Raw genomic sequence first — 24,155 nt, forward strand, 5'->3', positions numbered from 1 at the left:
TAAATTCTCCAGAAAGCTCCAGCCTCTGCCTCTTCTTTCACCTCTGACACCTCAAGCCCCGCCCCTCACACCAGCCACGAGACAAGACACTGAGGTATGGTGTCAAGAGTTTTTATTAGATGCTGGACAAAAAGACTCCAGCTCCTATAGAGGGAGGGAAGCAGGTTGTCTGGGCCAGGGCAGTTCTCAAGCACTGGATGACCCTAGCCAGTAGGTTCAAGGTCTCCAGTCTCAGGTGCAGATCCTGCCAGGTACCCAAGGACACAAACTTGTGAAGGGCACCACAGGACAGGCCTGCTCTGTTTGGCTTGGCCATCAGTGGGTTCTGGTCCCAGATGGGACTGGGCCAAATCAGGCTCCTCCCTACTGCTGGTCACCAGGCAGGGTCACCTTGGCCACTTTCACTGGGCATGGGGGCTGTGTCTTCTTGCTCTGGGCCTGGCTTAGAGACATATCTTCAAAGTGTCCTGAGGGTGGCCCTAGCCTGACCTCCCCCGCCAAAACCACAGCTTGGAGGGGGCAGCTGCAGCTGGTCCTCATCAGAGCCTTTAATGTCACGCTTGCCCTGGCTGGAGGAATATTAAAAAACGCTGAGGAGCGGGCGGCTGTGCGGCTCCTCTGCTGGCCGCCATGAGACACGGGCGCCTCACTGCTTCCTCTCGGTGATTCTACCCAGCTAGTGTGCCACAGGGCCCCGGGGTGTCGAGGCCTGGCTCACGCAGTCCGCGCACTTGGGGGTAGGGGCTGGCTGCCCTCAGGCCCAGCTCCCTCAGCCTTCAGCCACTGCATCTTCTGCTGGTGTTGCTGGATGGCATCCTGGACCCGGGTGTCCATCATGGCCTCTGTGAGGACCCCGTCCTCGGAGGCATATGCCATGGCCTAGCAAGGAAATAGAATGCTGAGCAGGGTACCTGAGGTAGCTGCGTGCATGGGGAAAGGGCCTCCCAGCCTCAGGCCTTTGAAGACCACCAGGCACCAGGGGCCGGTAGGCCAGGGCCAGACCCAGGGATGAGACAGCTTGGCTGTCACCTCCCCCTCCATGAGCCCATTTCTTAGAGACGCCCTCCTTTGGGGTAGGGGCAGGTGGGATCAAAGCCAGGGATGCTGGGTCTACCAGGGGATGCCTGGTCAACACCCTCCTACCTGCTGATGGCACACACGTGTGCCCACACATGCCTGCTCGCAGGTGGTGTGCAGCCCAGAGCTGGCGCCATCCCTGCACCACCCCCAAGCCCTGTCATGCTCCACAGTTTGTCAATGACTTTCTGAAGTTTGAAAGCCCAGGCTACTTGCTCAGGAAGCAGCCCAGCCCCCCACTGCAGACCTGGAGCACCCCTGCTTCTCAGACAGCAGAGCTGCTCTCAATACCAGGGCACAGAAGCCAGAACCACCACAGGCCATTTAGGGGACAGGTCCACTCTGACACAGAGGGGAGAGCAGGGTCCCCAGGCAGAAAGCTTCCCAGGAGCCCCCAGCAATTGGGATTGGGTCAGAGTAGCCCTACCAGGCCCAACTGCCCCTGAATACTGAGCAGTGGTGGTCCAGCAGGACCTGCTTCTCACAGGATCTCCACTGTCTACAAACAGTCCTCTCAGATCCATGGGCCACTGAGAGTCCAGCAGCTCTGCACTCCTAATACCCAGGATTTCCTGCCCCAAACTTGGCCAATCACCTGGGGAGGGCACCAAAGTTTTATAATCAGGCCCCAGTGTGGTCCACAACACCTCAGTTGTCAAACAGGTTACCTCTGGGTGTCCATTGGCCAATGCCCCTTCCCAGATGACTCAGTACCCCTCCTGCTTCCTGTCACCCGGCCTGTTGCTCTGATCAAGGCTGCTGTGAAGATGGTACTCAGTGTCTATCAGGCCGATGGCCTGAGCCACTCCAGCCAGATGTCTCCAGCTATCTGAGCAGCCTCAGTCCACATGGGGCATCGTGAGCAAGCTCCCATCATCTGAGATGACCAGTCACTTTGCTCACTTTGCTCAGTGCCCAGCCTGGGCTGTGCAGAGAGGGGGCTGCCCATGCAGCCTCCTATGAGGAGCATACACGCCCTGCAAAGCAGAGAGAAAGGGGGGCAAAGTCCCCAGGGGGAGTGCTCCAGCCCAGTGGCCCATGTGGGTCGGGGTCTGGAAGCTGTCAGAGGCCCCTCTGGCAGGAAGGGGCAGGAAGAGAGAGAGCAGCTGCTCCTTCCGGAATTCCAGAGCATCTGTGCAGCCATGTGCCCCCAACAGGGACTGGACCCTGTGGAGGAAGGGCTGCGCTTAGTGATGCTCTTCCAAATAAATGAGGAAAAGGGGAAACACAGTGGCCACTACCTTAACCAGTTGATCATAGGGGTGACCCAGGCCACCATCCCTGTGATGTCCTGCGGCGATCAGGTGATCCAGATATGACGTGACCAGAGGGGCGCCTCACCTCTGCGGTCTCCTCCCCAAAACCCACAATCCCAATCTAATCATAAGAAAAACATCAAACAAACCCAACGAGTGGCATTCTACACAAAACCAACACCCTCAGAACTGCCAGGGTCATCACAAACGAGGGACATCTGAGGAGCCGTCACAGCCCAGAGGAACCTAAGAAGGAGACGTGACGACTAGGTGCAACGGGGCATCCTGGGTGGGGTCTTGGGGAAGACGAGTCCAGGTGAAACTGCTCGTGATGTGGCACACGTGCCTCGTAGAGACATGCACAGCACACAGGAGCCCTCTGTGTCATCCTGGGCACTTCTCTGTGAACTCGAAATGATTGAAAACTAATACCAGTCCTCATCAAGCTCTTCCAAACACTGAAGATGAAGGAAAGGTTTCCTAACTCTAGGAGGCCCTAACCCTGACACCAAAGCCAGACAAACACACTACAAGGAAAAGCATGCCTTATAAACACAAAGATGCTCAACAAAACACCAGCAAACTGAATGCAACAGCAGCACAGGGAAAGGATTACACACCATACCACGTGGGATTATTCCAGGGTTCAGCACAGCAAAACCAATGAATGTGAGACACCACCATTAAGAAAGAGGACAGGCCTGACCTGTGGTGGCGCAGTGGGTAGAGCATCGACCTGGAATGCTGAGGTCGCTGGTTTGAAACCCCTGCTTGCCTGGTCAAGGCATATGTGGGAGTTGATGCTTTCTGCTCCTCCCCCCATCCCCCGCCCCCTCTCCCTGTGTCCCTTCTTTCTAAAATGAATAAATAAAATCTAAAAACAAAAAAAAAAATTTTAAGAAAAGAAAGAGGACAGCCTGACCAGGCGGTGGCACAGTGGATAGAGCGTCGCACTGGGATGCGGAAGGACCCAGGCTTGAGACCCCGAGCTCTCCAGCTTGAGCGCAGGCTCATCTGGCTTGAGCAAAAAGCTCACCAGCTTGGACCCAAGGTCGCTGGCTCGAGCAAGGGGTTACTCGGTCTGCTGAAGGCCCCCAGTCAAGGCACATGTGAAAAAGCAATCAATGAACAACTAAGGTGTCGCAGCGAAAAACTGATGATTGATGCTTCTCATCTCTCCGTTTCTCCGTTTCTGTCCCTCTATCTCTGTTAAAAAAAAAAAAAAGAGGACAAAGAGCACATAATCATCTCAGTTGATATAGAAAAAGCATTTGGCAAAATCCAACACCCTTTCTTGATGAAAAATGCTCAATAAACTAGAAATAGGAGATTCCTTGATATGATAAAAGACACAAATAGAAAACCCACCAGAAACATTTCAGTGGTGAAAGACAGAAAGCTTTTCTTCCACGATCAGGAACCAGACAAGGATGCCCATTCTCACTTCTATTCAACATAGCACTGGAATTCCTAGCCAGGGCAGTTAGGTAAGAAAAGGAAACTGGCCCTGGCAGGTAGGTCAGATGGTTAGAGCATCATCCTGATACACCAAGGTTGCAGGTTCAATCCCTAGTCAGAGCACATACAAGAAGCAACCAATGAATGAACAACTAAATGGAACAACAAATTGATGTTTCTGTCTCTCTAAAATCAGTCAGTTAGCCTGACCAGGCGGTGGCGCAGTGGATAGAGCGTCGCACTGGGATGTGGAGGACATGGTTCGAGACCCCGAGGTTGCCAGCTTGAGCGCGGGCTCATCTGGTTTTTTTTTTTTTTTTTTTTTGCATTTTTCTGAAGCTGGAAATAGGGAGAGATAGTCAGACAGACTCCCGCATGCGCCCGACCGGGATCCACCCGGCACGCCCACCATGGGGCGAAGCTCTGCCCACCAGGGGACGATGCTCTGCCCATCCTGGGCGTCGCCATGTTGCGACCAGAGCCACTCTAGCGCCTGAAGCAGAGGCCACAGAGCCATCCCCAGCGCCCGGGCCATCTTTGCTCCAATGGAGCCTTGGCTGCGGGAGGGGAAGAGAGAGACAGAGAGGAAAGCGCGGCGGAGGGGTGGAGAAGCAAATGGGCGCTTCTCCTATGTGCCCTGGCCGGGAATCGAACCCGGGTCCTCCGCACGCTAGGCCGACGCTCTACCGCTGAGCCAACCGGCCAGGGCGGCTCATCTGGTTTGAGCAAGGCTCACCAGCTTGAGTCCAAGGTTGCTGACTCGAGCAAGGGGTCACTCTATCTGCTGTATCCCCCCCATCAAATCACATATGAGAAATCAATCAATGAACTAAGTAAGGAGCTGCAATGAAGATTGATGTTTCTCTCCCCTCCTATCTGTCCCTATCTGTCCCTCTCTCTGACTCTGTTTCTGCCACAATAAATAAATAAATAAATAAATAAAATCAATAAAAAATTTCCCCTCAAAACTGTTAAAATAAATTCAGTCAAGTTGATGGTTACAAAATTAACACACAAAAAAAATGTTTCTATACAGTACCAATGATCTATTGGGAGAAAAAGAAGTTAAGAAAATAATTTCATTTACAATAGCATCAGAAAGAAAATAGGAATTACCTAAGGAGGTAAAAGACTTGGACACTGAAAACTACAAAATGTTGCTGAAAGAAATTAAGACACTAAAATATAGAAAGATGTCTGTCTGTGTTCATGCACCAGGAAACTTAGTATTGTTACAATGTCAAACTTAGTATTGTTACAATGTCAATGGCAACTAACTATAGGTACAGAAACTAAAAAAAAACAAAAACTCATCCTACAATTCATATGGAATCCGAAGAGACCCCAAACAGCCAAAGCAACCTTGGATAAGGGCAACAAAGCTAGAGGACCCATACTTCCTGATGTTAAAACCCACTACAAAGCGCCTGACCTGTGGTGGCGCAGTGGATGGAGTGTCAACCTGGAAACGCTGAGGTTGCCGGTTCAAAACCCTGGGCTTGCCTGGTCAAGGCACATGTGGGAGTTGATGCTTCCTGCTCCTTCCCCCTCTCTCTCTCTCTCCCCCCCCCCCATAATGAATAAAAAAAATCTTTAAAAAAAAAACCCACTACAAAGCTACAGTGATCAAATCAGCATGGTGTTGGCATCAAGACAAAGAGAACAGTGAGACAGAACAGAAGCCCAGAATAAACCCTTACATCTGTGGTGGAGTGATTTCCAACAAGGGTTCCAAGACTATCAAGGAGAAAGGACAGTTTTTTCAACAAACGGAGCTGGGAGAACCAGATGTCCACACACCAAAGGATGAGGTTGGACCCTTACCTCACACCATATATAAAAATTAACTCAAGCCTGACCTGCTACATGGAGGGACCTGGAGGACATTATGCTCCGTGAAATAAGCCAGACACAGAAGGACAAATGCTGTGTCACTGATCCACTCATAGGGATCCCTGGAGGGGTCAGGTCCATAGAGACAGAGAGTAGATGGTGGTGCGGAGGCTGCAGGAGGGGGTGGCAGGGGTTAGTATTTAATGGAAACAGAGTGCTAGTTTGGGAAAATGGGAAAGTTCTGGACAGGATGGTGGTGACGGCTATACAACAATGTGAATGTGCTTAATGTCCTCGAGCTGTGCACACAGACGTGATTAGTATACAGTGAGTCCCCACAAGTGGCTCCAGTGATGAGGCATAAACTTGCATTGACAAGACTATTGCTGTGGGTCCGCGTGATGCCACAAGGGTGAACTTCAGAGCACAAGCACGAGTGGCCTGGCTCCCAGCCTGGTGGACAGGGCAACTGCAGCCACCCAGCAACTCAGGCCGCACGGAGGGAGACTGACCACACTCCTTCCCAGACGGTGCAGCACACGCATTTACTGCCTCCCCTCCCACAAGGCATGGGACTAACAGGCCTTGGGCCGAGCTGACCAGTCCATGACCGGATACACCCTAGTGTGAGGACCAGCCCCTCGGGCTCCAGGAACCCACTCACACTTCCTCCCACACTCGTGTGGGGTCTGCTGATCCCCAACTCTTACTTGCCAGGCATTTGGAGGGCTTTGTCACCTGGCTTGGCCAATGAGATGTGAAGAGAAGGGAGGTTTATGGGTCTTGATGCAAAAGTCGAGACCCAGGGCATGACCCACTGTTAGGAACCAAATGCCTACGCCCACCCCCAATCCAGACGGCAAAGCCCTAACCCCCAGTGTGGTTATATTGGAGATGGGGCCTCTAAGAAACTAATTTAGGTAAAATTTAGACTGGTGTCCTTATTAGGAGACACCAGACAGCCCTGTCTGCTGTGAGAACACAGCAAGACAGCCCCACCAAGATGGCCCCCTGATTTGACACTGACCCCTCCAGAACCATGAGAAATAAATGTGTGATTAAATCCCCTGGCCTGTGGTGCTTGTATAGCATCTGTTCTCCACTGTGTGGGCTGTGGGAACAGCCACTGTCATAGGCCTGGGTCCTATGTGAGGACAGCCTGGAGCAGAGCTCCCCTCTGACCCACAGGGGACAAGTCTGCCATTTGGGGCTATTACAGCAGCACAGCCCCATTCATGCTGCTACAAACCCCCGCATGTCTGAGCTATGATCTACTAACTGAAGTAGGTGTATCCTTTGTTAATTAAACACACATTCACTTAAAAGTACTTCTAAATCCAAGGTGCTCGGGCTGTTGCATAGCCTGAGACACACCTAAGAGCGACGCTGTGGAGGCCCCGGACAGAAGCCCTGCGGCACCCTCCACCCAACCAGGCTTTCCTTGTCCACAGCCAAGGAGCAAACACCTCCAGGAAGGCTGCAGCTGAGGCTCCAGGGGTCAGGGGCTGCCTGTGGAGCGGCTGCTGAGACAGCTCAGAGGAGAACAGAGTGGGGGAGTGAGGAGAGCCCCTGGCCTGTGTGCCCCGAGCCACAACACGTGGATGAACTAAGCTGCGTGGTCGAGGCAGCCAGCGAGGTAACAGGCAGCCTGTCCTGCCCTGCAGGAGCAGGGATCCTGAATACCAGTGGTCAGCACCGCCCGGGACTTGACCCGGTCAGATGGACTTCCTGGTTCCTCACCTCCTCTGCCCTCTGACAAGCCCACAGACAGCTCATGGGACGTGTCTGAGCCTGGTGGTGTCCCCTAGGATCCCCACCTGGCATCAGAGCTGCCTGTGCCAACTGCCCTGGGCACCGTCTGGGACAGTCCAGTGGTTCCCGAGACACTCAGCCCAGGGCACCCCAATGCCCCACTGATATGGATGAAAATGGAGAGCACCGCATGAAAGCCAATGACAGCCCTGACCCCTCCCCACCAGGGTGGCGCAGGCAGATAGGGTAGCTGGTCTCATCTGTGCTGGAAATCCTTCCACAGAAAACATTCCAGGGGAAGGCAGGGGAGGCGTGCGCCTTCACGTGACTCTTGAGGGTCTCTCCATTTGTCCCACCTGTGCCCACAGGGCACACGTCTCCAGCTCACCTGCCACGCCACAGCCAGCTGGGAGATCTCCCGGCCCGACATGCCCACTGTCAGATGCGCTATCTCCGAGCACTTCTTCCCGTAGTCAAACTGGGCCAGCTTCAAGCGCCTGGTGAGGAGGAGTTCCCCAGTGACGCCCAGGGCGCCCCAGGACCCACAGAGGCAGGGCGGGGATGACTGTGCGGGGCAGGAGCCTGTGCAGGGAACCCCCAGGCACAGCTTATCTGCTCTTCCCACCCTGGTGGGCACTTCCTTTCCCCCTGGAGCCCAGGCGGGGGGGCAGGTGGTAAGGATGGTGGGGTAGGACGTGCTGCAGGAGCAGCTGTGGCGCTGATCAGGATGTATGGGAACAAGGGGTAGAGACCATGTCCTGTCATGCCAAACGGCAAGGCAGCTAAAACTGCGTGAGGGGTGAGCTGCTGACCAAGCACGTGGGAAATCAAAGCGGGGGCACAGGGCTTCGCATCGCAGCAAAGTTCACACTGGATCTCCACGTGTGAGCTGAGCCTTCCCCAGGTGGGTCTGGCTGAAGGCTGAAGGCTGAAGGCCAGTTAAGGAGGGCCTCAAACTGACACCGCACACTGTGTGGGCTGCAGTCTGGCTGGGATGAGCCCGTGGGCAATGGGGGGGGGCAGCCAGGGGCAAAGGGTGGAGGAAGCCCAGAGGGAGCCAGAGAGGACAGGCAGCACAGGGCAGCGGGCGGGCAAAGTCCGTCTGGAACGGAAGCCACACTCGCTGCTGACAGTGACAGGAGGGATTCAGGTCAGTGCTGCTGAGCTCTGTCCCCTGGAGATGGTTAAAATAGTCCAGCCTTTGCCTATCTGGAGCACTCCAGCAAACCAGGGAGAGCACGGCCCAGACGGACGGCGTGGAGGGCACCACCCTGCTGTGGGCCTTGCTGTGTGCTGGCACGGGGCCCCCGGCTCCTGGGAGTCAGGATTGACAGGGGACAGTCTCAGAGCGAAGCTCCCCACATATCTGCAAATGGCCACAATGGCCTCTAATTACCAGGCCTGACCGCAGCGAGGCGTCTGTTTCCTTAAGGTGCTCTGTGTCACAAGAGGATGGAGAGACTAGTCATACAGGGTGATGGGTTGTTAACTAGAAGACCTAGCAAAGAGTTGGACAGGGGCCCGGGGTCTGAACAGGTGGAAAGGATGGGACAGGAAGACAGGGAGCAGTGGGTAGAGAACAGCAGGTGGCAACTGCACAGGACAGGGCAGGTGGACAGGGCACAGCAGGGTCTCGAGTGACAGAGCCGCATGACCCCACCTTGAGCCCCTCATGAAGTCACAGGGTTAGGACTAGGGTACGGCACGTGGACCAGGACCTGGTGGGGCCAAGGCACTGTTGGGAGTGAGACAGGGTGGGAGCAGCAGCAGGCTGCCCAGGACACTTACTGCTTTCCTTCTGTGGCTGGTTTAAGAACATACTTGTCAAAATACATCCTCACCAGGCGCTCCCGCTCCTCCAGCTGCGGCAGGTCAAAGCTGACCATCTCGTCGATGCGGTCATTGATGGCCCAGTCAAACTGCTCGGGCTGGTTGCTGGCCAGGACCAGCATGAACCTGCAGCCGACAGACAGCAGGAGCTGAGGGGCTCCAGAGCCAAGCACTACCCAGGGTACAGGCCTCAAACCCACCCAGGGCAGCATTCTAGATTTCACTGGGCAGCTTTTTAAAAAAGCATTGCCCTCTGCCGCCCACCTTCACTCCAACAGTTCTGTTCTTGCCCCCATTTCACGCTTCTCTGGCCAACAGCCCCACCTGGAAAAACTTCATTGTGCACAAGAGGGACAGGCACCCCCGGGTCTGAGACAGACCTCTCCATTCCCCAAACAGGAAACCAAGGTTTCAGAGCCTGGGGTTCAGCTGAGCAGAGGAGCCAACTCAACAGGCACAGACACACCACCTCTCCAGGGGTCTCAGCCACAGCAGGCGGCGGACTGAGGGCATCTCGCCACCGCGCAAGAGTGTGATCAGGGGATGGGAAAAGACCAGCCCACTCGCAGGGCATCTGTGCCCCAGGGTACCCAGCTGTGGGCCACCACCGCGCAGCCCCTCTCTGGGGGGCAGCCAGAGGCGCCAGGGGCAGTGACCTAGCCACCCAACTGAGCCTGAGACACTGAGCAAATCTCAGTGGTTCCTACACGTTGCTCGGGTGACTGATGTGGGGACGTCCCAGATCCGGGACGCTGCCTCGGCTCCACTGTTCCTGCCCTGCAGCAGCAGTGTGAGCAGAGGCAACACCTTGGATTTCCTCTGTGGGAGGCAGTGTGAGGACCACACGGGCCGACACAGGAGAGCGTGCACACAGAGCCTCATGCCGGCAGGCGGTCCTCACTTGCTGCTGTGCTGGCCCGTCCGGTGCAGGAAGGCGTTCAGGGTGGCCCTGAGATCCTCACTTATCTTCTCCTGCAGACAGAAGCGGGCGTCAGGCACGAGCCGCTGGCCTGGGCCGCGGAGCTTTGGGGGCAGGCCACGGAAAGGGCTGTCCTCTCTTCCCGGGGGCACGACGGCATCTAGGAATCTAAACTTGAAAACCGAAACTTCCAAGAAGATTCTAAAAAATGCCACAGCTACGACGTCTGCTTTTCAAACCAAATTTAGAAAGGAAGCACAGCTCCTCAGCTGAGGCGCAGGCCAGTCACGACCCTCCCAGAAAGCACAGACATAGCTGGATTTGTAGGCCGGCTTAAGACGCTAGACACAACACCCATGCCCACCACTGGACAGAAGTTTCCAGAATACTCACAGTGGCTCGCTTCCTGAGGAAGGCGTCTGCTTCGTCCACGAAGAGGAGGAGGCTGTGAAGGGGAGGAGCTACATGAGGGGTGGGAGGGGGTCCAGCACAAGCACTGACCCTCTAGGACAGCCGGGTGCTCAGGAACCCCAACTACACGCCACCCTCAGCAACTTGAAGACCCCAGACCTCAACCTGGGGCAGGGCATGTACAGTGTCAGTCAGGAAAAAGTGGGGGGACACACAGCTCAGCCTAAATGACATTCTCGGCCCGTACTCAGAGGCTCCTATGCTGCTCACAGGTCACCGGGGACTGCATTGCGTGAGTTTCCCACCCCGCTGTGGTGCTGCAGGACCACCAGGACCACCAGAGCAGTCTGCAGACAAGTCACTGACCCCTGCCCAGCAACAGCTGGGTGGCCGCCAGGAACCAGGCCTGGGAGCGTGCACTGGGGGCCTGTGGAAAGGCGCTGCCCGCTCACCCTCGCCGGCTTGTGTTGGCCCAGTCGAAGACCTTGTGCACAGCAGTCACGCCGTCCCGCCCCATGGGGGCCACATCCCCGCCTGTCATGATGGCGTAGTCCATACCTGAGTGCAGAGCGAGTTTCTAGAGGGGAAGACGGGAGGTGGGGGTGGGGAGGGCAGGGTGAGCCCAGCACAGTCTTCCTCTGGTACAACAGGCGAGGTCTACACTCCACCCACATCTCTGAAAAGAGACGGCCCTCACAGGGAAGGGCCACACCACCCCCATGGCACTGCCCATGGCATCTGGATCCCAGGCCGGTGCAAACCCTGGCAATGGCACATCTCACCTTGGCAAACAGCGTCTTGCCAGTCCCGGGCGGCCCGTACATCAGGATGTTCCGGTACAGACTGTGGTTCTTCTTGGTGTTTCTCGTGGCAATGGCGATGTCCCGCACACGCGCCTCCAGGCTGGGCTACCAGGGGACAGGGCGGCTCGGTTTGGGGCACACTCCACCAAGTCCGTCCATCCTAAGCACCTGCCACCTGGGCCAGCGCAAGAGGCCGCTCATCCCCAGCTGGGCTCACAAGGGCTGGCCCACACGCCCCGCCTCCACCCAGCCAGCAGCCCTACTTACGCTGAGGACCACACCCTCCAGAGCATCCTGAGGCTTACTGAGCAACCGCCTGCTGACCTGTGGAGGAAGGAGGGTCAGGGTCACTACCAGCCCACAGCGTGGCCACCAAGCTTTGGAACAGACAGCCTGCCACATGGAACAGATCCTCCCTGGGGCCCAGAGCCCAGGACACGTGGGACAGGCCACTTTGGGAAGCCACCAGGACCGTTGCTGATCTCTTTTTTCCTCAATCTCCCACATCACAAAACAGACATTGCAGCCTATGGGAGACATGCGTTGGGATCAGTGCTGGGCCTGGAGCTGGCTTCCCTGGCAGGGGGGCTGCCAGCACTAATACTTCCAGCAACTTCTTACAAGAAAAGGGCAGAAAGGAGCCCCAGCCGTTTGTAAGCACTCTGGAGTCGACCCAGAGATGCAGTCACATCCACAGTCCCAGGGGTGACTGAGCAGACCGGGCTGAAGTTCCTCCTTCCTAGTGCTGATGGACAGACCCCCAGGGACGCCATCAAAGAGCACAAAGCCAAAGCAAACCCAACATGCAGGAAGGAGAGGGCAGGCTTTGGATAAAATAGGAGGGAAGGAGGACAAAGAATGCTTGGCTGTCATGTCAGAAGTGGGCGAGACATAGCTCCACCGAGGACTGGGTCAGCCCCGCAGCCAGGCCCACTCATTACCTGTAAGGGGTGCCGCAGCGCTTCCAGCACAGTGATACGAGAGGTCTCCCTCACCAGGGATGGCTTTCCCAGCCGGGCCTCGATGTACCGCCCAGCCACTGATGTGGCGTTCTTGGCAGAATAGACCCCGACAGCCAGGAGTGTCAGCCCAGCCACCTGCAGCAGGACAGAAAGGAGCTGAGTGATGCCCACCTCACCATGTCACTCCACAGTGGGTGCCCTCACCACCTCATCTCTCCTATGTCAGGAGTCACGTGGGAGAGTGTCCAGATCCCAGTGGTGCGCCATCACACATGACTGCAGAAAGTAAGACACCAAAAAGCTCATCCCAAACGCCCTTTCTCAGAAAGCTACTAGAGGATGTATTCCAGCAGGACTAGGGAAGCTTTCAGCCCAGCTGAGCTCCAATAAGCTGCTGGGGGACAAACCCAACACCAGGGTGGGAGCTTGGGCACTTGACCAGGAGTTGCAGTGAGAGGCTCCCAGAACCTATGCCAAAATCTGAAAATGGAACTAAAACTATTCCCCACAAAGTAAATGGCTGGGCCTCTGCAGGAGGACGATGACCCATAGGCTCTTGACCCGTAGGCTATATGAACTAGTTCTAGTTGTGATGGTGAGAAGAGAGTATCAAATCCCAGTGACCCCACGTGTCATCCTGCTTCCTGCCCGTGTCCATCCAGCTTGGAAGGTAAACAGCTCAGACAGCTCTTCAAACAGGACAGACAGCCAAGGGCTGGCAGGGACTCTGAAATGAGGACGGCCTGAGACTTAACCAGCACACGTGCCTCTGGATCCTCCCGTGAATAAGCTGCTGAGGGGTTTCTAGGAACAGCCAGTGAAGTCTGGAGCCCGCAGCACGGAGACCACAGAGGGAGAGCCAGGGCACCCTGACACCCGTCAGAATACGCCAGGGGCAGTGACCACTGAAACGGACGGAATGCCGGTCCCCACTGGGAGCAGGGGATGCATGCAGGACTCCAGGACACGAGACCCCTGTACTGCAGAGCTAGCCTCCCTCTGGAACCCTGCTCAGTCAGCTCTGCCTCGTTGGGCCTTCTCTTCTCCACTCAGTGTCCCTGTGACCCTTCCTGCTGTCTGAGCAAGGGCACGTGGTCAGGACCTGCCCCAGAGTGCAGGGGCCAGTGTCTCAGCAGACAGCACCTGGGAGGAGGGGGCCGATGGTCCAGGCACCAGGAGCCTCCTCCCAGTCAGAACAGTGGGGACCAGCGGGAAACCCGGCTACACTTGTTCCTCGCTCAGGGACACACCACCCTGCAGGGTCTCGGCTCAAATGGAACCTCAGGGCTCTCTGACCTCCTAAAGACAAGGTCGTGACAAGAGCAGGACTGCGTGGAACCCACCAGTGGACAGTGAAAAGCCATTACTGACTGAGGTTAGCTAAGCCCCAGGACTGTGACCTTGACTTTTCTTGTAGGTTTATTAACCTCTTTTTTTTTTTTTTGTACTGTTCCGAAGTTAGAAGTGGGGAGGCAGTCAGACTCCCACATGCACCCGACGGGGTTCCACCTGGTATGCCCACCAGGGGGCGATGCTCTGCCCATCTGGGGCGTTGCTTCGTTGCAACGGGAGCCATTCTAGTGACTGAGGCAGAGGCTATGGAGACATCCTCTGCGCCTGGGCCAACTTTGCTCCAATGGAGCCCTGGCTGTGAGAGGGAAAGAGAGAGATAGGAGAAGAAGGAGGGTGGAAGCAAATGGGCACTTCTCCTGTGTGCCCTGACTGGGAATCAAACGCGGGACTTCCACATGCCGGGCTGACGCTCTATCACTGAACCAACCGGCCAAGGCTTATTAACCTCTTTTAAGTCCTGCCCTTAACTTCCTGTGACGATCACGACCAAGCTGGTGAGAGTCCTGAGGGTCTAACCACCAGTCGCAACTGTCTCCTCTGAGGCTTTCCGTGCAAACACTCGGCAGCTGAGGCCACAGCAGGACCTGAGCAACTCCCGCGTGCTGGGCAAGGACACTGAGGACATGGAGCCAAACCCACAGCCTCTGCAGAACAGACCCCAACACCAGGTCTCCCTCCTATGAACGCCACTCTGCGCAGAGACATGAGGGGAGGCAGGACAGAGTCAATTTGGAAGAGGCTGCCACCCAAGCAGCTGGCTGTGTGAAGCAGGGAACGGAAAGAGGGAAGAGAAGGAGGTGGCCGGCACTTAGAACCGGCACTCAACTCAAGGCAGCCCTGCTCAGAAGCCTGAGAACCTGCCAAGCTCACTCGGTCCAACTGGGCGGCAGACTGGACTCTCAGAACCTGGACCCGCGTTATTCAGGGCCCCCACGCCGAGGGCTAGGGTCCCCAGCACATTACTCACAACACATTTTTAGTAGAGTATGACAGGAGCCCGTGTCCACCCACATCGCTGGCCTGAGGAGGACAGCTCTAGGGCCAATGTAAGAACCACCAGTCTGACTGACCAGCTGCAAGGTCCCTCAATGGGAGGTCCAACTGTCTTACCAGGACAGTCCAGTCCCTGCTTTCCTTGAGGTATAGCCTGACCTCATGCCCCTCCATTCCCAGAGTGAGGCTGGAACCGTGTGCAGAACAGGACATTGTGGAAGGGCTCCAGGAACACAGGTGCTTTGGGATACCTGGCTCCTCACCACTTGGCCACCGGGCTGGGGATCAGCACATGTGCTGTCTGAGCCGCGTTGGGGCATCAGGCCTCAGCCCGGGGCCGTGTGTGGGAAGCGCTGCCCAGCTAGAGGGTTTCCAGGAGCTACTCCAGCCGATGCCAGCACCCCGAAGTACAGGGCACAGCAGTGGGCTTTCAGAGTGTGGGCCCATGGCCCTATGGCCTCACTGGAACAACCACTGCTTCCTGCTGGATGGTGGAAACCCCCACAGAAGCTCATTTGGAGGGGGGCTCCCCAGCATGACCCTGACCTGCTGTCTCAGCTGGGTCCCACCACTGACGCTGCCAGGCACTTAGCGACACTTCCCAAAGGGTGATGGAGAACTAGACCCTAGCACACGCTTCCCATGCTACCCTTGTAGCCGAAGGTTGGTAACCCAATGCCCTTTACCCAATGCTGCTGGTATCAACGCGGAATTGTTTCAAGTGCCCAAACCTGGAGACTCCGTCATGTGCAGTATGCATGGGGGCAGCGGGAGGCCCAGCAGCCACCTTCCCGTGGGACAGGGATGAGGCTCAGCAAAGGCACCAGACCCCATGGTAGCAGTGGTGCTTACCGTGGCTGTCACTTTGTCCCAGTCTGTCACAAAGGCACGGAATCCTTCACCAAACAGGGTGCCAGCCGTCCTGTAGGGGGAGCACTGATGTGACCAGGAGGGAACTGGGCCTGTGCACCTGGCTGGAGAGAGGGCAAGGGCCCCAGCAGAAAGTTTTCCCGTCAGCATGCGGATCACGGGATCCGCGGGGACCTCAGCATGGCCTCACCTGATTGACTCCAGAATGGTCTGGCGGCGCTCGGCAGCCTGCAGACGGATCTGCTCCCGGATGATGTCGGCATTCTCGCGCTCGGCCTTGGCCCGGGCGCGTGCCTCGGCCTCCACCCGCATCATCTCATGCTTGTGCCGCAGCTCCATCTCCCGCTCTACGGTGGCTGCCGCGGGGATGCAGGGTGCAGCTCTCAGCCCCAGGCCCAATGTACCCGGCCGCCACCACTCTGCTCACTGGGGCTACACCGGTCCTCAACAGAGCCGTGAATATGGACCTGAGGCCCAAGCACCCTTCTCAAAGGGGAGTAATTCACGGAGACCTGGGGTACCCGGGGCAGAAGGGTGAGTCCCAGAATGCCCAGTCCCCCAGTTTCTACTTTGAAGCCCCAGCTCAGAAGGCAAAGCCCCCACTGTGGGTCTCAGGAAGCCTGGCCAGGGCTCGAAGGGTCTGAAGCAGCATCTACCCACCCACAAGCCTGCAAGCCTTTTTTTGAGTGGCAGCCTCCTAGGCTGGCTCTGAGGACACGACCCCCAGCACCCTGGGCAAACTGGCAACTCTACCTCGCTTCATGGCCTCCTGCTTCTGCACGGACTCCTCCTGCTTCCGTAAATTCTCCTCATTGAGAAGTTGCTGAGAAGCCACAAGAGAGAGGGAACACTTTCAGAGTCAGGAAACAGCATCCAATTAAGAGGGCAGCTGCTCCAGCTGTGGAAGGGTCCACCACTCCAGACGCTCAGACCTCCTCTGGGCCAAGCGACCAGACACCTGCGTAATCCATAGTCCGTGGCAGGCAGGTCTGAACATGGCTGGGGACATGCATGTCCTGAGGGGCCAGGCTCAGGAGCCCTTACCACCAGCACAGCTCTACTGTGGTTTTGACTGACTGTTAAGTTTTAAAGCTATAATGCCTGTGTCAGGCACGAATATATTTTTTTTAAGATTTATTCATTTAAGGGGAGAGAGAGAGAAAGAGAGAGAGAGAGAGAGAGAGAGAGAGAGAAGGGAGACACATGGGGGGAGGAGCAGGAAGCATGAACTCCCGTATGTGCCTTGACTGGGCAAGCCCAGGGTTTTGAACCTGTAACCTCAGCTTTCCAGGTCAACGCTTTATCCACTGTGCCATCACAGGTCAGGCAGGCACGAACATTTAAAACCTCCCGTGACCCTGTCACAGCCAGGTTTCTGGTCTCATCCCACCTGGAGAACCCTGAGAGTGGTGCCTCTGCCATGGAGGGGACACAGCACGCTGTGTGGCAGGAGCCGGGAGGTGTGTTTCTCCCGTGTGCATGCACCTGTGTACACGTGTGGGTGTCTGACAAAAGATCCCCCAGGTGGCCCTGGCCGGTTGGCTCAGCGGTAGAGCGTCAGCCTAGCGTGCGGAGGACCCGGGTTCAATTCCCGGCCAGGGCACACAGGAGAAGCGCCCATTTGCTTCTCCACCCCTTCGCCACGCTTTCCTCTCTGTCTCTCTCTTCCCCTCCCGCAGCCAAGGCTCCATTGGAGCAAAGATGGCCCGGGCGCTGGGGAGGCTCTGTGGCCTCTGCCTCAGGCGCTAGAGTGGCTCTGGTCGCAACATGGCGACGCCCAGGATGGGCAGAGCATCGCCCCGTGGTGGGCAGAGCGTCGCCCCTGGTGGGCGTGCTGGGTGGATCCCGGTTGGGCGCATGCGGGAGTCTGTCTGACTGTCTCTCCCTGTTTCCAGCTTCAGAAAAAAAAAAAAAAAAAAAAAAAAAAAAGATCCCCCAGGAGCCAGCATGACCCACATGTCCACAGCCCCGGCCTGGGGCCCATCACCTGCCCCAGAAGACACCATGCTCTCAGGGAGGACGAGGCACCCTCCCGTGCAGGTGTGCCACCTCACCTGCTGCCTCAGCTGGTCATCGTAGCGCTGCCGGGCCAGCTTGTCCTGGTACTGGGCCCTCTAGGAAGGGAGAGAGCAGCGTGAACACAGCTCAGCTGAAGAAGCTGGTGGATCATCCAAAACCAACACGTGGACTCAGACTCGACTGGGCGCTGGGGCCTCAGAGAAGCCCCCCAGCCCTGCCTGCATTGTCAGCGAGCACACACGTGCAGATACACAGGCTCCCGGAATATCCAACACTGAGGGACCCGTGGGTCTCCAGTGTGTGTGCAAGGCCACCCTAGGTACTTGATGGGTCAACAGGTGACCCTGACTGCATGTGGGACATGGTGCACCCCCGGATCCCCTCCTGGTCACCCAGGCCCCCCCCTGCCTGAGTGGAGTGGCCCCGTGGCCCTTACGGCCTGGTGCTGCCGCGTCTCCTCACTCAGGGTCTTCCTGCGCTCTTCGGCCTGCACGCGGACCTGCTCATTCTTCAGCTGCTCCACGGCGGCTTCATACTCCTGTGGACACAAACCCGCTGAGGCTCAGGACTCCCAACGCAGGCTTGGGCAGCCCAACAGCCCCTCCCATTCCGCGTATACATGGGGGTGGACAGGTCTGTGAAGTGCTTGGGCCCAGGCTCTGCTGCAGGAACCCACCGTGCACCGAGCACCAATCTCTGGCCGCTCCCTGCTCCCAGCCTATACACTGCGGAAGGAGGCACCCATCACTCAAGGTCACCCCCTCTCCTCCGCTGGAGCTGCCCTGCAGCCCCACGCCACTACTCACTTTGAGCTTGGACTGCTGCTCCAGCTGCAGCGTCTGCTCCTGCATCTGCGCCAGCTTCAGTGCCTCCTTCGCGTGTCCTGCGAGGAGCACGGGAGATATGGGCCTTAGGACTCACGGGCCCGGGTGTGCGTTCATGCTGCCAGGGAGACCACAGCTCACCCCAACCTCAAAGGACATGTGCTCCACCTCATCCTGGTCAGACCTTGCCCAGTGACCATCACTCATGTCTGATCTGCCCCAAAGAGAATGACCCCCACGCCTGTGCCAGGGCCTGTCCCCCAGAGGGTCATCACATTCCAGAAGGCTCCATCAGAAAGGCTGACCCATGGGCACTGAGGTCAACACGGCAATCCTTTCCCAATTAAACAAACAGCAAGCCCGTGGCAAATGTCCCTTGTTCCTCATGGTCCGTACATTTCTCTTAAACCTCCGACATGTTATCGACCTACTAGCACAGGCAAGTGAGAAGACGAATGGAAAGCAAATGAGAAGTAACTCGGAAACAAGCTGTGTGCACCAGGAGGCAGCTCTTCACATGTATTGTAATGCCTTCCACAGGCACTTCCTTCATAACGTAGAATTCACATCTACGTTTGGGTGCTTTGGAAAAGAAATTGACTTCTGGTCCCTTCTTGGCTGAGAAAGACCAGGTCACTCAAGCACCACTGTTGTGACCCAGTTCTCCCGAGCACAACGTAGCTGACTCTTGAACACGAGCTCCACGGGTCCACTCATACACGGGACTTTTTCCAATCAACACACTGTTGGCCCTCAGTATCCCTGGATTTCATCTTCATGGATTCAGCCAACTGTGGGCTGAAAACAGTATTTTCTATCTGAGGTTATGAAACCGCATATATGGAAGGCCGACCCAAGTTGTACAAACTGGGTGGATGGAGGTGGGTGGCCCTGACCCCTGCGTTGTCCACGAGTCAGCTGGAAGTCTTCTGCCAGGCAAAAGCCTGGAAAGAAGGCAGGGGCTCCGTGAACCCAGATCCCTGATACTACCACATTCGTAGTTGGCTCCCTTAGCTTGTCCATCCTTTTATCCCCCATGATTTGTCTTACGTTTCGAAGCCTTCAAAGGAAACTGTGGACCTCAGTTTCCATCACTCCCTGCAGCAAACATGTCATTAACTAAAGCATAACACCTGTTTACAGTCCTGGGGCTTTTGAGGGGGGGAGTCAAATTGCCACTGCAAGTGTACCCCACACATTAGATGTGGAAGAAGCCCCCGTGTTTGCACGGTCTGCTGGGGTATACAGTGATATGGATCTAGTGTCAAATCTGGGGAAGGACCTCCTAGAGCCCCACTGCCAAGCCTCCCCAGGGTCTCTGGTGATGGTGACAGGAGGCTGATTATATTATATCAGGACCCTTCTGAGAGGAGGCATGAGGGCAAAAGAGCCCCAGCCCACTGCACTGGTGAGTGTGGGAACCCAGAGCTGAGAACTGAACAGACCAGAGGAGGCCTTTCAACAAATGATGCAGAGGGAGCAGAGAGCACAAGACAGAACATCAGAACATGGGTGTCAGAGGCCCACCACACTGAGACCGAATCCCAGCTGCCAGTTTCCTCATGTGACCCCTGGCAAGCCAGGTTAACCTTTGAGCACCTCGCCTGACAAGGGAGCAAGCAAAGTCCCTCCCACACACACACCCAAGATCCAACCCCGACTCTTGGAGTGAAATGAGGAAGCAGGTGAACTGCTCGCCACAGGCCTGACACCCAGCTTCCCGGATGGCCACAGGCTGCAATATTGGCACTAACAGTAACAGTTCATCACCTTGAAATCATTCTGCACCAGGAGACACATACCCCACAGCATCAAGCAGCAGCCACCACGGGCAGGGTGCTCTTTTAGGCACCTGTCTTCCTGGAATGTACAGGCAGGTAGACTGGAGCTCACAGGCTGCTCAAGACCAAATGTGTTCTGGCCTCCAAGGGCCGGAGACCTGGGACACAGGGTGCACCAGGGGCCCAAGGGACCGCGATGGCAGCCCCCCTGCAAGGAACAGCTAAGGACAGCTCCAGTTGGCTTCAAGAGAGCAGGCTGAGGCCAAGCACTTCAGGTGCTGCTGGTTGAGAACCAGGTGTCTAGAAAGGATGGGCTTGCAGAGGGGATGAGACACAGGGGCATGAGGCACCCTGGGAAGACCGGCTTGGGACAGGAAGGGGCGGGGCACCATGGCAAATCCTCTCCCACTGGGCAGCGATGAGACCAGGAAGGACAGCAGGAACAAAAATGAGGTAGAGACCACATCTGGAATAGTCACTGGATGAGGAGACCGATGGGAATATAAGTGTAGGTGGTAGCAGCACCTGAGAACTCTATAGGACGTGCTGCTTGGTGGGAGAGTGAGGGCTTGGTGCTAGGAGAGCAGAGAGAGGTCCTGGGGACCACGTGGAAAACATTCTGGAACGTTCTGGGGCAGGAGACATGGGAGCATCTTGGGGCATGAGCAGGCAGGAGCTGTCCCCTCATACACACAAGGCTGCTAGCCCAGCCTGTATGCCTACGTGGAGTGGGGGAGCCAACAGTCAGGGCTCAGCTTCTAAAAGTGGGAAAACTTTGGCATTCTGGATGTGGTAAGTGGGCAAAAACCACAGGATCTGGGATAGAAAGGTGTCCCCCAACTAAGCCTTTAACAAAAAATCAGGTCACATGTCAGAAGTCTGTTATCATCTGAGGTGCTCTATTGTTTCCGTACCCAACCTGATGATTAAAATTGCCTAGAAAGCTTAATACACCTAGGCTGGGTTCAGTGTGTCCCAGCTAGACATAAAACTGTTCTGGGCCTGGACCAGATGTCTAGATGTTTTGAATGTCCCTCTAGGACAGGGGTTGGGAAACATGGCTGAGAAAGCCATGAACGCCACATATTTTAAAATGTAATTCCGTGAGAGCCATTACAATGACCTATGTACATGTTATGCATTATCCAATAAAAATTTGGTGTTGTCCCATGAACATGAGCGGTAGGAAATGAATGGATTGTAATACATGAGAATGTTTTATATTTTTAACGTTATTATTTTTTTTATTAAAGATTTGTCTGCGAGCCAGATGCAGCCATCAAAGGAGCCACATCTGGCTCGCGAGTCATAGGTTCCCAACCCCTGCTCTAGGATCTGAGAGCCAGACAGGTCCAGAGACCTTTGCCCAGGATGTTTGTATAGCCTCCGGAGAAGGGTGGGGACTGAGCCACAAAGTGACAGGGATGTTAAGCTCATACCAGCTTACAAGGCTTCTCTACAAGGTATCCTTTGGAAAAAAGGGCACCTCTGCTTAGACAAAAGTTTGAGAGCCATTGTATTCTTTCAATGTTTATTCAACGTCTTCTACATTCCAGGCTCTTAACTTTATACTACATCTTGAAACAAATGGTTAAAGCCACGGGAGAAAGGAAAGTTGGAGAAAAGATGTGGGCTTAGTGAAGCTCCAGTTGCTGCTGATGCCTTGAAGGCCCTGGGTCAGGAAGGTAGGTCATCAGGCTGTGCCAGGGCTGTCTGACTCGTTGCTTTACAGACCTCGCCTGCCTGAAAGCTAAGGTGTCCTAATCTTGCTATATTCTTCTTAAAACCAATGACCCTCGACCATGCTTCTTCAGTGGAAAACTACTAGCGACCGCTACAACAGGACCCCGGATCTGGCCACGCCTTGGCCGTTCCACGTGGAAGCAGCAAGAGGGGGACAGGAACTGCCGCACACAGCAGGAACTGAAGACCAAGGCCCAGCCCTGGAACCTGCTACTTGTTATCTCTGAAAGTCCTCTCTGCGCTGGTTTCCTCACCTGAAGGGCAAGTGTCAGCTGGGAAGGTGCCAAGGGCGATAGGATCCCAAACCTCCCTCCAGGCAAGGTAGCTCGGGCAGATTCACTTCCGAAGGTCAGTATCCTCATCTGACAAGTAGGGCTGTTGACAGCCACGTGCCACTCTATTGCTCAGACGACTAAGGGGCTAAAGACCCCCAGATGGCCGGGCGCTCGGTGAACTGGCTCTCTGTAGAGGAGCCCCCGCCCGGGCCCGTCACACCCTCGCCCACGCCCACGCCGCCGCACTCACGCGAGTGCTCCAGCTCGCGCGCCGCCTTGGCCGCGCGCTCCAGGCCCGTCGGATCGAAGTTGCTCCATTTGTCCTTGGGTCCCGGCCGGTCTCCCGCGCCGCGGTCCCCGCCGCCCGCGGCCCCAGGCGGCGCTGGCGGCAGGGACAGCGGTGGACCCTCGCCTTCGCCCTTGGGGCTCTTGATTCCGAAGAGCCACGACATAGCCCGCGAGCGCTGCGCGCCGCCGCAGCAGCCTGGACCCGAAGCCGAGCTGACACGAGCGAGTCGGAGCAGCCTCCACGCGCTGTGAGCCGGCGGTCAGAGCCACTGCGCAGGCGCGACACACGCCTCTTCCTCCGGGGCGACGGAAGCGCGTGTGGACCCCGTCCCGCGCGCGGCCTTTGGATTGACTGAGGTGACCATGACGTCATTAGAGTCGGCGCCGTGATTGCCGAACGTGCTCTGGGGCTGGCCGCCTAGGGTGGGGCGGGGCTCCGTTACGGGATCAGGTCGGGGACAGAATTCATGGGCTGGAAGCGTATGCGTCCTGGGATACCAGTTCTGCATAGCAACGGCGTGTCCCGTTGCCCTGGGCGCCCGCAGAGGTCCAGACGCCGCGGCCGCGGAGAGGCTTCTTGATGTGCAGCGGGGACCGGAGAGGCTGCGAGAGGAGGAGCCTGCGGAAGCGGCTAAACCGCGGGGGAAAACCCCACCTGTGGTGCGAGGCTTGGCATTGACACCCCGTGCGGCACTTTCGACCGCCTCCCGCAGCGGCCGGTTTCCGCGGTCACGTGGTCCTGGCGCAGCGCCCGCCAGGGGCCGAAGAGGTGGAGCCTGTGCCGGGCGGGCGAGCGCGGTTCTGGAGCGTGAGGCTGCGCTCAGTACGGCGATGAAAGGGTAGAAGCGTGGTTCCAGGCCAGTCTCCCGCAACCTCCCCTGGATGAAGTGCCGGACTGGAGTGAGGCCCTGCCGATCCTCCTCTCGCTGTCTCATGGAGTTACAGTGGTCTGTGGTTGTGTGATCTTTTTTTTTTTTTTTTTTTTTTACAGAGACAGAGGGTGAGTCAGAGAGAGGGATAGACAGGGACAGACAGGAACGGAGAGAGATGAGAAGCATCAATCATTAGTTTTTCATTGCTCGTTGCAACACCTTAGTTGTTCATTGATTGCTTTCTCATATGTGCCTTGACCGCGGGCCTTCAGCAGACTGAGCGACCTCAAGCTGGTGGGATTTTTGCTCAAACCAGATGAGCCCGCGCTCAAGCTGGCGACCTTGGGGTCTCGAACCTGGGTCCTCTGCATCCCAGTCCGACGCTCTATCCACTGCGCCACCGCCTGGTCAGGCATGGTTGTGTGATCTTTTGTGTCACTCAGAAGTGGCTCAGAAGGGACGGGGACAGATCTCCGACCTGCAAAGGCAGAGCAGGCCACCAAAGCCCCACAGAGGGTGCCCTCGCTGAAGGAGAACTTAGGTTCCTGGCTTCTAGTCTCTGGTAAGGACTTCTTGGGAACTTATAAAGGGCACATGCCTGCTGCGTGGACAAAGGGGCAGGCAAGACCCTCCTGGGACAGAGGGAAACAAGGGTGGGCACAGGCCAGGGTTGCTCTAGGAACCACAGTGTAGTGTCCAAAAGTAATAAAAGTCCAACTAGCCCCTTCGTTCTTTCCTTATAGAATTGGTTGAGTCCTTGGAATTATAGAGAGTAAGTTTCCCCACGAGAATGAAAACAAGTGTAAACCTGAATAAAAAGAGAAAAAAATTTCAAG

At 56.3% G+C, this 24,155-nt stretch overlaps 1 protein-coding gene across 1 annotated transcript; it reads right to left on the bottom strand.

Moving 5' to 3' along the window:
- Positions 1–95: 95 nt before the first annotated feature.
- Positions 96–24,155, bottom strand: LOC136331734 (ATPase family AAA domain-containing protein 3). The gene is made up of 16 exons (XM_066270701.1): positions 22,410–24,155; positions 18,343–18,419; positions 17,973–18,074; positions 17,572–17,631; positions 16,271–16,340; positions 15,708–15,873; positions 15,500–15,569; positions 12,281–12,436; positions 11,607–11,663; positions 11,319–11,444; positions 10,989–11,113; positions 10,519–10,570; positions 10,108–10,178; positions 9,165–9,332; positions 7,765–7,873; positions 96–879 (listed from the first exon to the last, which is right to left on the bottom strand). Exons 1-16 carry the CDS (start codon positions 22,609–22,611, stop codon positions 715–717), a joined length of 1,776 nt encoding a protein of 591 aa, XP_066126798.1. The 5' UTR covers positions 22,612–24,155; the 3' UTR covers positions 96–714.

Source organism: Saccopteryx bilineata, chromosome 3, assembly GCF_036850765.1.
Source record: "Saccopteryx bilineata isolate mSacBil1 chromosome 3, mSacBil1_pri_phased_curated, whole genome shotgun sequence".
NCBI lineage: Eukaryota > Metazoa > Chordata > Mammalia > Chiroptera > Emballonuridae > Saccopteryx > Saccopteryx bilineata.